Source organism: Dermacentor andersoni, chromosome 11, assembly GCF_023375885.2.
Source record: "Dermacentor andersoni chromosome 11, qqDerAnde1_hic_scaffold, whole genome shotgun sequence".
NCBI classification, from domain to species: Eukaryota; Metazoa; Arthropoda; class Arachnida; order Ixodida; family Ixodidae; genus Dermacentor; species Dermacentor andersoni.
Window position 1 is genome coordinate 123,030,775 of NC_092824.1, and position 13,736 is coordinate 123,044,510.

The 13,736-nt window shown below is 47.1% G+C and overlaps 1 protein-coding gene across 2 annotated transcripts in view; it reads left to right on the forward strand.

The window, feature by feature from the left end:
* Csp (Cysteine string protein) overlaps nt 1-13,736 on the forward strand; it is a 39,435-nt gene that overhangs the window by 11,042 nt on the left and 14,657 nt on the right. Inside the window, exons 5-6 of one of the 2 annotated variants that reach the window (XM_050186189.3) lie at nt 1,364-1,495; nt 3,771-3,806. In XM_050186189.3, the coding sequence (XP_050042146.1) occupies nt 1,364-1,495; nt 3,771-3,806 (168 nt within the window). The remainder of the gene's footprint in view (nt 1-1,363; nt 1,496-3,770; nt 3,807-13,736) is intronic. The other variant, XM_050186190.3, reaches the window with a different exon arrangement.

The following is a 13,736-nucleotide window of genomic DNA, read 5'->3' on the forward strand; positions in this document are numbered from 1 at the left end:
TGTTGCCCATCCAAGCACTTCTATGCTTTTCTAAGCCACTGAAGTGCTTTTTAAGCACATCTTAGGATACCAGTGCTTTGTCGCAGTCCATAGTGAGGACTGTGATGAAGGTGGGGTGTCATTTTAGTGTTTTGATTGAGGTTGTGTACCTACGACCACTTGCTGCTTTCACATGGCTTGCCCACTGTACAAGATCCATATAATATAGTTTGCAATTGCTTTCATAATCCTGCTCCAAAAGTCCATTTTGCTGCTCGAAAATGAATTTTTTTTTTTTTTTTGCTGCTCCAAAGGCTGCTCTGAAATGGCATGGGCCAGTAGCATTACTGAAGAAACCACTGTAAAGGGGCACTAAAGGCTCTAAGTCACGCTAAGAATACTGAATCCATCTATACCGAGTCTATTTCTATTCATTCATTTGGTGGGAGAAGGTTGATACAGTCAATTTCCATTAATTCGACTCTGACTGGACCAATGAAATTGATTTAAATATATCTGGCGAGCAGACTTCAACAATAGACAATAAAAAAAAAAATCGAAACTCCTGCATTCATTTGGCAGGTTCTAATGTGCCCCCAAATCAAGTGTGGACCCACTTTCTGCCTCTAACTATAGGCTGTTGTGAACACAGTTCTGGTTTTGTACCTGATCACACCGTGCTGGTATTTTTTTAAGCTGGTTTTATTTATTTTAATTTATTTTGTTTGTTCTTTGTTTCTCCCCACAAAAGTTTCTCCCCCCATCAGGTAAGTACTGTAATAATTCACTATGAGCTGCAGTTTTCACTTGAAAATCTTTCTAGGCTGGAGGCCACAGACGGGCATTTTCGACAGATGTGTGCTCAGTGCACTCGCTATACCATAAGCGCTGCCAAGAGAGGCACTGCCGCTATCGGCGTGACCTTTGGAGTCGCCATTGGGATCAGGGACATGCATGCTGACCAGTCAAGTTTGAATAATCGGGCAGAAGCCAATTTCATGCTTGGAATAATGAAAGTTCCAACCTAAGGCAGCCTATATTAGGTATTGAAAATGGTGGTCATGTGGTATTACACAACGCTGGTGTTTTGCATGAGTCGACCTGGTGTAGTGAATGGGTATGACCCTGCCTATGCATCTGGCAGTTCTATAAGCATGCAACTTGACCCACTGTGTAGCTTTTGGATGTGGTTATACATTGATTAATTACTGGTTTAATGTGTTGAGCATGTGTTGCTTATTCTTAGTGCAAGCGCACTCGTGATTCCATGTTGGATGAAAAGTTTGTGTGGAAATGTGAGGCCAGATTGAGCAGTCAAATGTCATCGTAGTGACAAAGTGGCACCATTGCCTTTGTTCTGAGCGGGCACATCTTGTCTGCACAGGCACTGTTCGTGTTCTGCGGGTTGATAACGGGCTGTTACCTGTGCTGCTGCTTCTGCTGCTGCTGCAACTTCTGCTGCGGCAAATGTCGGCCCAAGCCACCCGAAGAGGCTGGAGACTATGCCAATCTGCATGTGAGTAGTGCAATAGCAGGTTGTTGAATTTGGGACCAGAATGTCAGCGCTAAAACAAAAGAAGTCTGGGGTTTTATCTGCCAAACCTACCATCTGATTGAGGTACATGTAGTGGGAGACTCCAGATTAATTTTGACCACCTGGTCGTGCACGGTATACATGAGCATTTTTTGCACTCTGCTACCATTGGATTGCTGCAGCCAGGCGTCAAACCTGTAACCTCGAGCTCAGCAGTGCAGGCTTGGCTAATTCAATCCGACCTTTTCCTGTTTTTTAAACTTGTTTCAATTGTATGTGAGCAAGCGTTAGTCTACAGTGTTATGCTGAGACATCAGGACTTGCTGATGCATCAGGACTTGCTGATACCAGGACTTGCTGAGACATCATTTCTAGAATGTTACATTTGTGCAGCTAAGGCCATGTTCTTTAGGCCAAAGTGCATTAAAGGAGCTTCTGTGTGCTAGTGTTCCCTTAAAACATGTATGATGTAGCTACATTTTTCTCTAGGCGGGATCAGCAGATCTGGGCTCTATCAGTTTGCACTGGTCTCTTACTTAGGGAAATAAATATTAGTGGAGGGGGTTTAAAGGGACCGTGAAACGATTTTGAGTTTTATACAAACGTATTGAGTTGTTAGGGTTGGCCCTTTTGATCATTAATTGATGTGTCTAAATGCTCTGTGTAAGGTGTGTAATTTGTTACAAGGTTTTAAGATGTACATTGATGCCAGTCGCTGCATGCCACTACCCTGAGTTTTTAGCCACCCCTTGCCAAGCGACACGAGGTGACCATGTGACGCCAGTAGGGTGAGCTGTCCGATTCACTGCCCAGGGCGCACTATCAATAATTTTTCCAACATTATAGTGAACAGATGGTGTTTGACTTAGGTAGAATATTAATTTGTTTCTATAAAAAAGAAAGTAACGGAAAGAGACTGTGCAAGGACAATTTTCATCACTACACTCGAGCGCTTCCGGCAAATAGCAAATGGCGTCTGCTTTTGTTACGTGTTACACGAGCTACTCTGTGTTGGTCTCAGTCTGTCTTTTCGCTAGCACCATGGTTCGTCCTTGCACTGTGGGCTGCAAACATAGTAATTGGTGACATGTCAAGCTGCAATATGTCCCTCTACAAGGCAAACGTGCAATGGAGTGGCTACAGCGCTGGTTGTCGATATCCTATTATACCAGCCTCTACGCATTTGTGGTAGTTACTTCACATTGAAGGATTGCTATATACAGGAAAACCTTGTTAAACTGTACCCGCTTAAACAGTAGTGTTGGGCTAAAGGTAGTAAAGTCAAATCTCCAACTCAGTGGCCATTGAACATAATGCGTTTTGTATCCACATAAACCATTCCGGCTTGTTGCGTACGTATCAGTTAACAAGTAGGGTTCCCACTTTTCGGCGTGTGGTGGTACAGCAGCTTGGCAGAGCAACGAGCCTCAGAGATCAGATCAGCCTCCAAGTGCAAATGCAGAGGGCACTTGGAAGGGTGGAGCCACATTAACGCCAACATCATTTCAGTGCCATGCCAGGGAGTGTATTGGCCTGTGTTGTGACGTCATGTAAACTAGGACGCTCGTCATGCCACAGCTCGGACAAAAACCGGGCGTTCAGCATAGAAAAAAAATTTGACATCGTTCGTGCTATCAAACAAGGTACGAAGAAATCGGTGCTGCCATGCGAGAGGGATCTACTGTTGACTATGGTGTGTGGCATTTAAAATTCGAAGTTGCTCGGCAGTGGTGCTGCAACTGCGAAAAGATATCTGCTACGAGGTTTGACTTTTCGTCATCATCGTCTCTGTTAATGCCGAAGTGTCGCCTAATGACAGTGATGAGGACGACACGGAAAGTGACAGCACTGGCGATTCAGGCCCAACAGTGGCAGAAGCTGCGTGTTACGTCAGCCTCATGCGAGGCCTCAAGAGGGGGCTTCGCACAAATTACGGTGCAAATTTTTTACAGTAGCTTGTCCAAACTGTGTCAGGGACCCTTTAACAGAAAGGGCCCAGTATTCGTTTTCTTAAATTTTACATCTTTGCAGTGACACTGCAGAAATTCTCCACGCATGTGAGACAGTAGCAGTCAACAATGTTGTGAGAATGTGCATAAAGTAATAGACGGCTATGCCCTGGGTTCAAAGCGGCCGAAAATGTGCCCCTGTGCAGCAGCAGCTGCTGAGCCCATTTGTTTTGCTCTTTGAACCTTGCATGTGTGGTGCATGATGTACCTGACTTGCGGCCCTTGTCCTGCATGTGTTGTGGGCCCAGGATGGAAAAAGTGAAGCGGTCAGAGGAGCCCCCAAGGTGAGAGATGCAGCACCACAGGCCCCCGAAGACTGGTGGCAATCGTGAGGCCATCACAGTGTGCTGCTGCACAGTGTGGCACATTTTGGCGTAACCACCTGTAGTGGATTCCTTACTATGTGCTGTTGTGATCCACAGTGGCTCTCCTGTAGTCACGCTCAGTGTGACTCGCTTGATAGGGGCTAGATTTGCACAAGATGAGTATAATTCACGGAGTAAATATATACTTGTACTTTTTAGGTGAGGACACCCACAAGGTGCGATCGACCAGATAAAGTAGCAACGGCATGTGCCTGTCGGTCAGGTGACAGCAGCGGCTTTCAATTGACGGGATGATGCAACTTCAAGACAGAAAAGGTTTTATCTACTGTTGCTGTAGCAACTGGCTCTTCGTGGGAAACTTGAATTTAATGGCAGACGGGCGCTCTTTCTGCTGCATAGCTGCTATTGTCACGAGGTTGTGAAAGGCGCCTTTCTTTCTCCACCAGTGAACTGATTATTTGATTTCCCGCGAAGCGCTGGTCGCCATATGAACGGGAGATAAAACCTTTTCTATCTTGAACTTGCATTGCACCACTGATAGGTAGATAGCTGGCCACTTCTGACAGTGGACCGACGAACATGCGAAATTGTTGCTTTATCTGGTCGATTGCAATCTCGCAAGCAAGCAGAGAAGTGTCCCCAACTAAAGAGTGTGTCTTACACCGTGGTGCAGGCACAGGTCCTCCACAATAAGAGATTCAGCGGCAGAAAGAATCCACATTTTTCATGGCGCGATGGCGCATGTGATCTGCCCTAGTGGATGAGTCGCAGAACATTTTGGAAGGGCCGTGCGCGCTGCCACGTGCCGGAAAGTTCCCGAAAAAAAACAACAACTTTAATAAGTGCTTGGATGCACGCTGCTGCAAACACTCGTGCCATGTACTGCATTAAAATGGTTGAAACTCCAGTGGTAGCTTGATGTCGGTACGATGCCGAAAATGTCCGCAGCGTAAGAGAGCAACTCCATTTTAAAACAGAAAGCGGCCAGGGCTTCGTCTGAGTTGTCCAGACTGCACCGCGAGCCAGGTAGTTGCTGCCTTTCTTGATCGCTAGTAAATGTAACAAAAAACCCGTGCGTTACATTTGGTCGACAGTTAAAACATCACGTTGCTGATGAAGTCTTCTTGCAGCATTGGTCCTCACTTGCTGGGGGTGGCAGCGTGTGCCTGACTTCACGCACTCATTTAAGGCGCGTTAACACTGGGTCGATACGAGTCTGACAAGATGCTCACGTCAACGATTGACCAACTATTCAGTACAGTGCACCACTGAAAGCATTTTATCATAGCAGGCCGACACCGATGCAGCTGACGAGTGTCAATTGTCGCACTGCGACAGGCTTTCTTGTCAATGGCGCCGACAACATCAGTGTGCTGACCATCGTTCGACCGAACCCTGTGCAATCGGCCATCAAACTGACAACGCGATATAGTAACAATGCCTTCGCTTGTATATATAATTAATCGCACTTAAAGTGAGTCAAAACATGCCTATGAAGTTGAAATGCACAAGTTTTAACCCTCTCAAGCCATGCACATGAAGTTTGAGCCAGTGTTGTTCCTGTTTAGCGAAGGTTAAGCCTGGTGCCATCGTGTTCGTGCACCCACTACCGGCAGACTCGAACTTAAATGCAAGCAGTTAGAACGAATGAAACTGCTTTTATAGTTCCGTTCTGTCCTTAGCGATTTGAAATCAACTACATTTCACTTCACACGGCACGAACATAATAAGCAGCCAGCAGCAACGCAGCGCTGTGCCGATATCTGTCCATCACCATACCGTAGATGGTAGCTACGTAGATGGGTGGGTCTTTATGTGTTACGCTGACACATTTCTCACAACCGTTTCGCTGAGTTATACCAACAGTGTCAGCGATAGTATCTGCGTTTTCGCGTAAGAACAAATGCCCTTAAGAGTACCTAATTTATGTGAGCACAGTTTTTTCTAATGTTTTATGGCACGTGCAAACTGTGTGGGATTCTCCTCCGTGCTCTTGGGACAAAGGAACGACAACACAGTAGTGCAAACAATCACAAGGGCATTTATTGCACCTTTCATCGATCAATGCCTGCTAGCCGGGCTGCTATCCACAAAACATGCCGATGGGCGCGCGACAAATCTAGAAGTCCGACTCACCGCAACCGGTTAACAAGTGAATATGTTCGCCCCATGCTGGATTCCTACGCCTAGTCGTTCGTGTGTACGGTCACGCGAACGGTGGCGCGTTCGAAGGCGGCCACGCGAGACGGTCTCGCAGAAGCTTGGATCGGCGCACGCGCGGCACGGCACGTCCGTGCTGTTTGCTGTCCCGAACGAAAGAGCAAGCGCCTTGTCTTTCGGCGCCCAAGTAACCCTGCCTGTCGGCGGCGTTAGCAGCGCAACACTCGCGCCATCTCTCGTACTGCGCCTCAACCACTCCGACCGCCGCGGGCGCCAGGCCACGCGGGCCGTGTGAGAAAACAATATATCAGGGGACGCATGAGAGTCGCGCATCCCCACATCCCCCCAACCTTAAATCACTTCTTATTCCGGCGAAACATGTGACACGGTCTAACATTAACCCGTGCTTCGCGAACAAGATAGTACATGCAACATTGGCCGCGCTGAGGAAATGTCCACACGCTGTCCATAACATGTGAGCCGACATTGTCCCTGGGTACACCGCTGGCGTCCGCCGATCACAGCAGCAGCCTTGCAGACTCGACAGCACGATTCCAGGCCAGGACTCCGGAAACGACGACGCAGTAGTCGGTACGAGCAAGCGTCGCTCGCGCCGACGTGCCCTGCTGGCAAGAGCCGCCGTAGCTGTTGGTGACCGCCTGCTCTTTTGTCCGCTGCCGAGGGTTGTGAGCTGAATGCAGGAGGCTGCCGAAGTCACTGCGCCGAACTGGCCACAGCATCACCATCGCCCTGGGTGACTCAATCGTAGTCCGGGGCAGCAGCACAGACAATGTGCAGGTGACAGCAAGCCAGGGGTAACTGCAATCATGCTCCGTATATTCAACACACTTGGCAAACACTAAAGTAGTGCAAGGGAGAGGAATTCTGCATGCGCATCGCCCACGTGGTACGATGTTCAACTCGGCTAGCAAAATATCGGGCAGCTACTCAGATGCTAAGTTCATGTGAACGAAGCTCACTTCCTTGAGTCGAACGAGTAATTTCAATTCGTATGAGGCTAAATAGAATGAGGGAAGCAACTTGCAACACCTCAACGCCACGGCCCACCAGGTTGTGTCCCTCCACGTGCGACAGGCAGCTTCGTAAAGCCTTACGCCTAAAGCGTCGCTACCCTGACAACAACCGGTATCCAAAAACAACACCCAAAATGAGCGCAAAACAGGCAGCCACGAGAAGACGTCAGCTCTGTTAGGTGGTCCTACTCCGCTCGGTGCACACAGCGTCCGTGTTGACGGCGCCCACCGTCCCAGACGGTGTCGGAGCGCCCGGTGCCAGGCCGCAATACCAGTCAGCCCGTAGTGGCACCCGTGGCCCGCGGCGACCCGGCTCCCAGAGCCGCGACTTCATCAGAGTCAGAGATAGAAGAAGCTATTTACATAAGAAATTCAGACCACCCATGAGGCTTCTGTACTCACTCGCTTCAGGCTTGCGAATGCTCCGCGGGCGCTAAGCCTCGCTCTCCCCGGATGCAGACCACGTGGCTTTCATACAGACGAACGTCATTAAAAAAAAAAAACACTTGCGAAAAGGCTTAGCATGTTGACAAGTTCAAACACACTACAGCCACCGTCACCTTGCTCAAGAAAGCACGCGGCCAACGCTAGCGATCAAAATCCGCACTAGCCCTATGCTTCGGTTCAAACAAAGGTCTCGAACGAAGCACAACTGTTAAATCTATTGTCCGATGCACCAAGAGCCCCACGTTGGGCAGCCAGATGTGGGGTCCTCACACCCGTGCTCTTGGGACAAAGGAACGACAACACAGTAGTGCAAACAATCACAAGGGCATTTATTGCACCTTTCATAGATCAATGCCTGCTAGCCGAGTTGCTATCCACAAAACATGCCGATGGGCGCGCGACAAATCTAGCAGTCCGACTCACCACGACCGGATAGCGAGGGAATATGTTCGCCCCATGCTGGATCCCAATGCCTGGTCGTTCACACGTACGGTCACGCGAACGGTGGCGCGTTCGAAGGCGGGCCACGTGAGGCGGTCTCGCAGAAGTATGGATCGGCGCCTGCGCGGGACGTCCACACGGCTTGACGACCTCGAACCAAAGAGCAAGTGCCTTGTCTTTCGGTGCCCAAGTAAACCCGCCTGTCGGCGGCGTTAGCAGCGCAACACTCGCGCCATCTCTCGTACTGCGCCTCAACCACTCCTACCGCCGCGGGCGCCAGGCCACGTGAGCCGTGCGGGAAAACATATCAGGGGACGCGTGAGAGTCGCGCATCCCCACAACTGTAAGTATGATGGAGTTAAAGAAAAGTGAGAATCAGAGATAAATTAACAGCCCGTAATGTTTTCTGGATCACAGTTGCCATTGTTTAAGTGGTTCGGCCGCTCATGTTTCATATCAGCGATGCACCTTTTCCACAATATTTGATGCTAACAACGATCTGCATCTGTAGATGTCATTGGCCAGGACTCTGGCCAATGACATCTGACATGAGTGCAGCCTTCTGGCGTGGAAGGCTGCACTCGAAGACTTCTTGAATATGCAAAATGTCAAAGTCATGTTTAAAAACAATACAAAACGCAACCTCCAAGTGTCCAAGTGCAGAAATCAGCGACAAACTCCAAGGCAGCCGTGCCAGCAAAGGGAACTCAGTGTGCCTTTATCGTCCGCACTGTTTGCACAACAGCGCACTCAGGCCTGCTCACCCAGTAGTCATTGAATGCTTCATGGTTTCCAGGAATGACATTCTGCCACGGAAAAGCTATTAATATTGATTAGTGATCCATGAAACGCACAACTGACATGCATTCATCGTGGGCGCAGGTACACAAATAAACCGGCGAAAGCCCCGGCACCCTTCCAAAACGTTTCCAGCGGCGTGCGGCGGAGGGCAGCAAAGGACAGGTTCCTGTAAACTCGAATATTGCGGGGTATTACATAAGGGGTGGGAATAGAAAAAAACTAAAGACTTTCCACAATATTATTTACGAAGCACTTGTTTCGTCCATGAAGGCAGATAAAGTAAAACTTAAGTAGCACGAGGAAGAGGACAGCAATTGAAAACAAAACAAAAGAAAAAGAACAGGACAAGTGCTGTACTGCCAACTGTAAAATTGAAAGAACAGCCAGCTTTTATAACATGTAAAAAAACACACCTACAAATGATAGTGGTGATGGCAGTGATGTGGTGATCGCAGCCATGTGGTGGGGAAGGCCATTTCTGTCTGCTGCTTTGTGGGGAAAAAGTTACGACGAGAAGGCGACAGCATGTGCATGTGGGCAAGCAACATTTAGTGGATGGCTTTTGCGCAACGATATATGTGAGTGTGGTAGAGTGTAAGGCACATGGCGTAGTGAACTGGTGCAGAACTTGCGAAATAGGCTCCCGATATGGCGCCAATGGAATAGGGTGTCTAAACCCGGTTCCACTTTTAATGATGTCACGCTGATGTTACCAGTTTGTCGAGTGAATAAACCTTGTGGCTCGATTCTATGTGAATTATAGTGCGTTGGTGAAGTAAATCTGATTCCATATGGGTGATGCATATTTGAGTTTTGGCCTAACCGGTGCCTTTAATGCTAGTAATTTAACATGTTGAGGAGCATTGGAAAGGTTACATTCTACCAATCCTAAGGTTTTATTTGCAGCCAAGTTAGCTACATGTGAGCACCAGTTTAGGTCATCTGTGGTAGTAATGCCTAGATGCTTGAATATGTCTACGGCATCAATGGGGATGCGAGTAATTGTGTAAGATAAGTTGGAACGATTTCGACTACAGAAAACTGACATTGATCTACATTTAGTTGTGTTTAGGATCATTAACCAGCGATCACACCAGTATTTAATGTTGTTTAGATTTTCCTACAGAAAAATGTGATCATCAATGTTAGTTATACATTCGAAGATAATGCAGTCGTCACCAAACATTCATATCTGAGAGGTAACATGCAATTCTAGATTGTGTATGTATAGTAAGAACAAGAGGGGACCTAATACCGAATCTTGAGGAATGCCAGACGTTACGGGAAGAAAGTCTGAAGTAGTGCTGTTAATACTGGCGGTTCCTAAGAAATTACTTTATCTAGGTTAAGACGTCAGAGTGCTTGTTCAACTGAGGAAGCTTTAATATTAAGCGTTGATGCGCGACCTTATCAAACGCCTTTGTGAAACCAAGAAATATATCTGTTTGAGAGTTATTATCAAGGTTTGAATGTGGGTCATGAAGAAGGGTAACTAACTGGGCACAAGACAGACCTTTATGGAAATCGTGCTGTGATAGATGGAAAACGTTGTTGCTGTATACAAAATTCATTAAGTGCTAGTATATGACATGTTCCATGGTATTGCAATGGACACTAGTTATGGAAATGAGACGATAGTTTAAAAGGTTGATTCACGGTTACCTGATTTGTAGACTGAAACGACCTTGCCCATTTTCCACACATCCTGTATGGTGCCCGATGATAGTGATTGTAAAAACAGCAAGGTTAGATGCATCATGGAGATACATTGCCAAATGTTATGCTAGGGGCAAAATGTTTAACCAGTTGGAGACATAGCAAAAGAATAATTGTGTGCAAATTTTTGATGTGGTACTATTCTTTTGCTTTGGAAGAATGCCCAGAATAATATGCTTTTCTGTTATGTAGTTTGCAATAATATTGACATGAATTTTCATTGCTGTGCCTATGAACTATCAGATCCACTGTGCTGCAGTTTTATGAGGGAGGGAAATGCATGCTGTCCTTCATTTCGTTCAGTAAGGAGAGGAAGCTACTCACATGCAAGACTAGTAAGGGTAGACAGTAGCAGTATTTAGTTTCATGCAAATTAGATCAAGTAGGCAGTAATGAGCCAAGTTCCAGTCCGCTTTTTTTCAAATCTGCCACACGTGCCTCTTTTGTTATTGCGAAAGCAATACTGCTCGCACTTTCGGCCCATCGGTGGTCGTGGCGCCTCCTTATACAGCTGCGCGTCACATGACCGTGTGACGTCACGCCAGACAGAGAGACGGGGCCCCAGCTCGCGGCATCGATGGTGAAGGCGAAGCCTTGCACGCCGCTGCTGCGGCGCTACCGAGAGAGGGCGCTCGCTGGTGTGACGTCACGCTAGGAAGATAAATGGGGCTACAGCTCGGCTCCTCGCAGTGGTCGGCGCGCTGCCTTGCGCTATGTCGGATGATGTATAGCCATAAGTTTAACAAAGGGCAACCATGTCCACACCATCAGCCGAACCAAGGCGCAGCCAAGGGTATTGCTTTCGCAATCTTCCAGGCTTAACCAAGCTAAGCCTGCAGCCAATTTTTTCAACTACAGTCACTTTGATACAATAGAATTTAATACATACCTATTTAAACTAGTCACAATGAATTCCCCGCCATATCGCCATTGAACCTAATGTATTGGCTGACCGCTTAAGCGGTAGCCACTTTATCATCATCAGCCTGATTACACCCACTGCAGGGCAAAGGCCTCTCCTATACTTCTCCAACTACCCCGGTCATGTGCTAATTGTGGCCATGTTGTCCCTGCAAACTTCTCAATCTCATCCGCCCACCTAACTTTCTGCCACCCACTGCTGCGTGTCCCTTCCCTTGGAATCCAGTCTGTAACCCTTAATGACCATCGGTTATCTTCCCTCCTCATTACATGTCCTGCCCATGCCCGTTTCTCTTTCTTGATTTCAGCTAAGATGTCATTAACTCGCGTTTCTTCCCCCACCCAATCTGTTCTTTTCTTATCCCTTAACGTTAAACCCATCATTCTTCTTTCCATGGCTCGTTGCATCGTCCTCAATTTAAGTAGAACACTTTTCGTAAGCCTCCAGGATTCTGCCCCGTACTTGAGTACTGGTAAGACACAGCTATTATACACTTTTCTCTTGAGGGATAATGGCAACCTGCTGTTCATGATCTGAGAATGCCTGCCAAACGCACCCCAGCCCATTCTTATTCTTCTGATTATTTCTCATGATCCAGATCTGCGGTCACTACCTGCCCTAAGTAGGTGTATTCCCTTACCACTTCCAGTGCCTCACTACCTATCGTAAACTGCTGTTCTCTTCCAAGACTGTTAAACATTACTTTAGTTCTCTGCAGATTAATTTTTAGACCCACCTTTCTGCTTTGCCTCTCCAGGTCAGTGAGCATGCATTGCAATTGGTCCCTTGAGTTACTAAGCAAGGCAATATCATCAGCGAATCGCAAGTTACTAAGGTATTCTCCATTAACTCTTATCCCCAATTCTTCGCAAACCAGGTCTCTGAATACCTCCTGTAAACACGCTGTGAATAGCATTGGAGAGATCGTTATCTCCTTGCCTGATGCCTTTCTTTATTGGGATTTTTTTGCTTTCTTTATGGAGGACTACGGTGGTTGTAGAGCCGCTATAGATATCTTTCAGTATTTTTACATACGGCTTGTCTACACCCTGATTCCGTAATGCCTCCATGACTGCTGAGGTTTCGACTGAATCAAACGCTTTCTCGTAATCAATGAAAGCTATATATAAGGGTTGGTTATATTCCACACATTTCTCTATCACCTGATTGATAGTGTGAATGTGGTCTATTGAGTATTGATAGTATTAATGTGGTCTATTGAGTAGTCTTTACAGAATCCTGCTTGGTCCTTTGGTTGACAGAAGTCTAAGGTGTTCCTAATTCTATTTGTGATTGCCGTAGTAAATACTTTGTAGGCAGCGGGGACAGTAAGCTGATCGGTCTATAATTTTTCAAGTCTGTTGGGCTGCTGAGCACGAGGTCGCGGGATCGAATCCCAGCCACGGCGGCCGCATTTTGATGGGGGCGAAATGCGAAAACACCCGTGTACTTAGATTTAGGTGCAGGTTAAAGAACCCCAGTTGGTCCAAATTTCCGGAGTCCCCCACTACGGCGTGCCTCATAATCAGAAAGTGGTTTTGGCACGTAAAACCCCATAATTAACAAAAATTTTTGAAGTCTTTGGCGTCCCATTTTTTTAACGAATTAGGATTATGTTGGCGTTCTTCCAAGATTCCGGTACGCTCGAGACCATGAGGCATTGCGTATACAGGGTGGCCAGTTTTTCTAGAACAATCTGCCCACCATCCTTTAACAAATCTGCTGTTACCCGATCCTCCCCAGCTGCCTTCCCCCTTTGCATAGCTGCCAAGGCTTTCTTTACTTCTTCCGGCGTTACCTGTGGGATTTCAAGTTCCTATAGAATATTCTCTCTTCCATTATCGTCATGGGTGCCACTGGTACTGTATAAATCTCTATAGAACTTCTCAGCCGCTTGAACTATCTCATCCATATTAGTAATTATATTAGTAGCCACTTAACGCATGCCAAATGGTTAGTGCATAGTAGTTGCTTCATTTTTTAGTGTGTACAAGCATGGAATCAGTAAAATGTCATGTGCGCAGACCTTAGATAGCGAAACTGTGGCGCATGGGCCTTTCCTGGACTGCAGTTGCCACTGATAGTGACATCAAAACACGGTATCTGCGACGTGTTTCCTGCTCCCCATAGCTTCTAGCGCTTCCACATCGTTGTCATGGGGGACGACGTGGATGATGGCTGTTCCGTATCCAATGCGGCTATTGCATTGACCATCACGAGGGTGTTAGCAGAGATGTGGTGCCTGATCAATATATTGGCTCACGCATTACTGAGTTTGAAGATGCTGTCGTCGCTGCCATGGTGGCAAGTGAAATTCTGATATTTTGCTGCCTGCTTGCAAATAAAACTTGGCTGCGTGTGTGTTTT